The following is a 3,325-nucleotide window of genomic DNA, read 5'->3' as shown; positions in this document are numbered from 1 at the left end:
ATTTTGGAAAATCTGACTTGGTAAAACTATTTTTTAAACGGCTTTTACTTGGTAAAGGAGGTTGAGAAAATATAGGAACCACTTCCTTACTGTGCGCTTCAGCTTGCTGCCCAAGCATCCACGAACTGCACTTCCTTATTTCATGGAAGTTGTGGTATAGTGGGAGCTAAGGAAAACGTAAGGTTTTCAACTGCTTTCCTCCTGTATAAATAGGATTCGTTTTCTGTTTTGAAAAGCACACTTGAGCATTACGATTCTTAGCTTTTATAAAAGAGTCAAAAATCCACTTAAGTCCTTGAGTGTCTTTGTACTTAGCATCTTAAAAGTTTTATCTTGAGTTGTATTGGGGTAGAGTTTGGGTAAACTCTAGAGTGTGTAATTGCTTTGAGTGAAGCAAGGAGAAAGAGAGAGATTTGAGAGCTCAACTGATTGAGGGATCAGTTGAGGGGGAACTTAAGTTCGTAGAGGAACTTGATTTTTAGAGTCTTAATTTGTAATAGGTTGTTTGCCCTATTATTATTAAGAGTTGTGATTAAAATCCCTTGTGTTCGTGGTTTTTCTTCTTGATTAGGGCCAAGAAGTTTTCCACATAAAATCTCTCTTGCACTTTAAAGTTTTTGTTTAAATTTCTTTAAGAATTCCGCAAAAATTACCCTAGTTCCTCAACAATGCAATTCACCCCCCCCCCCTCTTGTATTGTTCATTCAAGTCAACAATTGGTATCAGAGCAGGTTCCTCGAAGAAATCAGGAAACCCTGACGAGTTAAGTTCCTGGAATCAAGATGAACAATCACGAGAAACTGGAAAAAGGTTACTCTACGCAGCGTCCTCCTATGTTCAATGGAAAATTCTACACCTATTGGAAAAACAAGATGGAGATTTTTATCAAAGCCGACAACTACCAGGTTTGGAGAGTGATCGAAGTTGGTGATTTCAAAATTACCAAAACTACTGGTGAAAATGAGGTAATACCTAAACCCATGTATGAATTTGATAAGGAAGATTTTGAGAAAATGGAAATTAATGCACTTGCTGTTAAATTACTTCATTGTGGACTTGGACCCAATGAACACAACCGTGTTATGGGTTGTAAAAATGCTAAAGAAATTTGGGATTTACTTCAAGTCACTCATGAAGGAACTAACGAAGCGAAACGCTCTAAGATTGACTTGCTTATGTCAAAATATGAACGGTTTGAAATGCAACCAAAAGAATCAATTCAAGAAATGTTAACTAGTTTTACTAACATTACTAATGAGCTTGTTTCTCTTGGAAAGCAAATCCCTATTGATGAGCAGGTCAGAAAAGTTCTAAGAAGCCTCCCCCAAGATGAGAGATGGAGAGCCAAGGTAACAGCCTTACAAGAAACAAAGGACCTCACAAAGTTCAATATTGAGCAACTTGCTGGTTGCCTCGTAACTCATGAGTTGCACCTAGGAACAAGCAACAGTGAAGGAAACCGAGGAAAAGGCTTCGCTCTCAAAGCTGGAGATCAAGAAGACTCTGAAGTCGATGAAGAAGAGGCTGCTATGCTGGTGAGAAGGTTCAAAAGAATGTTCAACCGAAACAACAAGTCAAGGAACTTCACCAAGAAACCCTCTACTTCAAAAGCTGACTCTGGTTGTCACAAATGTGGATCTCTAGAACACTTTATTCGTGAGTGTCCACTTTGGGATACAGAGAAAGGTAAAGGGAAGGCAAAGGAACAAGTTAAGAGAAACTACAACAAAACTCCTTTCAATAAAACAGACATTAGGAAGGCTATGATTGCTGCCTGGGGAGATTCTGAAAGTGAGGATGAAGAGAAACAACCTGAAGAAGAAACAGCTCATCTATGTCTGATGGCCAAACGTGATGAAAAGGCTTACAACGATGAGCTTGCTAAAGAGGTATTCCTTGATCCTAATGTGCTTAAAACTTATACTAAAGATGCTCTCATTGATTTAGTGTTTGAATTGGAAGATGACTGGACTCACACTAGTATTCGTCTAGGTGAAAGTCAAAGAGCTCTCAAAGTCTGCAAGGAACACAGTACGTGGATTAAGAATCAACAAACTGATGTTCAAAGTAGATTTTTTGAACTTTTTGATAAAAATCTTCTCTTAAAAGAAATGAATGAGAAACTCAAGTTTGAGAATATCATGGTTAATGTAGAACTGACTCAATACAAAATTGCTAATGCTGAAGTGTCTCCAAGTTCCTCCTCTGAATCTTTGCCTAAATTTAATGAGGATTTTGAAAAATTAAAATATGATCTTGACGAGTTAAGAATTGAAAAGGAAAAATTGGAGAAGGAACTTGAGCTTCGAAAAGAAAGAAGCATTAGCCAGTTTGGAATTCCTAAGTGGATTGAGAATGCTCAAACCAAAAGAACTGAAGGTCTAGGATTCATACGTTCTAAGCATAAGGGCAAGAAAAAATATGTAGACCTGCCTAGTTATAAAGTATGTACCTTCTGTGGTAAAACTGGTCATCTTGTTGCCATGTGTAGCAAGAAGGAACAGTCTGTTAGCAAGAATGTTAGGCAAGTTTGGGTAAAGAAATCTGATATTGCTTCAACGTCCAAGGAACCCAAGGAAACCTGGGTTCCTGAATCTAACCAATAAGTTCTTTTGCAGGTCCTAGTGAGGGGGAACAACACGTGGTACCTCGACAGTAGTTGTTCAAAGCATATGACAGGAGATAAATCAAAGTTTCTCTCACTAAAGGCCTATCCAGGAGGAACTGTGACCTTTAGAGACAACAAAAAGGGTGAAGTAATTGCTAAAGGAAAAGTAGGAAGGTCCAATTCTCATTCAATAGAAAATGTACTTTTGGTCGAGGGTTTGATGCACAATTTGCTTAGCATATCACAATTTTGTGATAAAGGAAACTCTGTAAGTTTTACCTCTGATTCATGCAACATCATTAATGATAAAACAGGAAGGGTTGTTCTTGAAGGAACTAGAAAAGGGAACACATACATTGTGGATCTAAATTCTGTTCCAAGGAACAACCTTACCTGCTTGAGTGCTGATTAGGGGATTTTTATCCACCAATCACCGTCTGACAAGTGGACCAACCAGGTTCCGCCACGGGTCCTTCACGAAGGCCAATAGGAGCCTGCCACGTGTCAATCACAGATACGTCCTCTACGGACCAATCAAGGCACGCCACGTGTCCACCCATGCCAAATGGGAAAACCGGCCATCAAGGCCCAATCCAGTCTAGAGGCCCGGTCAGCCCTAGGTTTACCTTAAACCTAGAGAGTGGCACGCTTCTCAAGGCTATAAATACTTAATTAATCCTCATTAGTGAAAAGATGAAGAAATCAAGCAGAGAAGAA

The 3,325-nt window shown here is 39.0% G+C and overlaps 1 protein-coding gene across 1 annotated transcript; it reads left to right on the top strand.

Moving 5' to 3' along the window:
• The first annotated feature begins 782 nt into the window (after positions 1–782).
• On the top strand, positions 783–2,606 carry LOC110700084. The gene has a single exon (XM_021877584.1). It carries the CDS (start codon positions 783–785, stop codon positions 2,604–2,606), a length of 1,824 nt encoding a protein of 607 aa, XP_021733276.1.
• Positions 2,607–3,325: the final 719 nt, after the last annotated feature.

This window comes from Chenopodium quinoa, unplaced genomic scaffold (assembly GCF_001683475.1).
Source record: "Chenopodium quinoa cultivar QQ74 unplaced genomic scaffold, ASM168347v1, whole genome shotgun sequence".
Taxonomy (NCBI): domain Eukaryota; kingdom Viridiplantae; phylum Streptophyta; class Magnoliopsida; order Caryophyllales; family Amaranthaceae; genus Chenopodium; species Chenopodium quinoa.
This window is presented reverse-complemented; position numbering and strand designations above follow the sequence as displayed.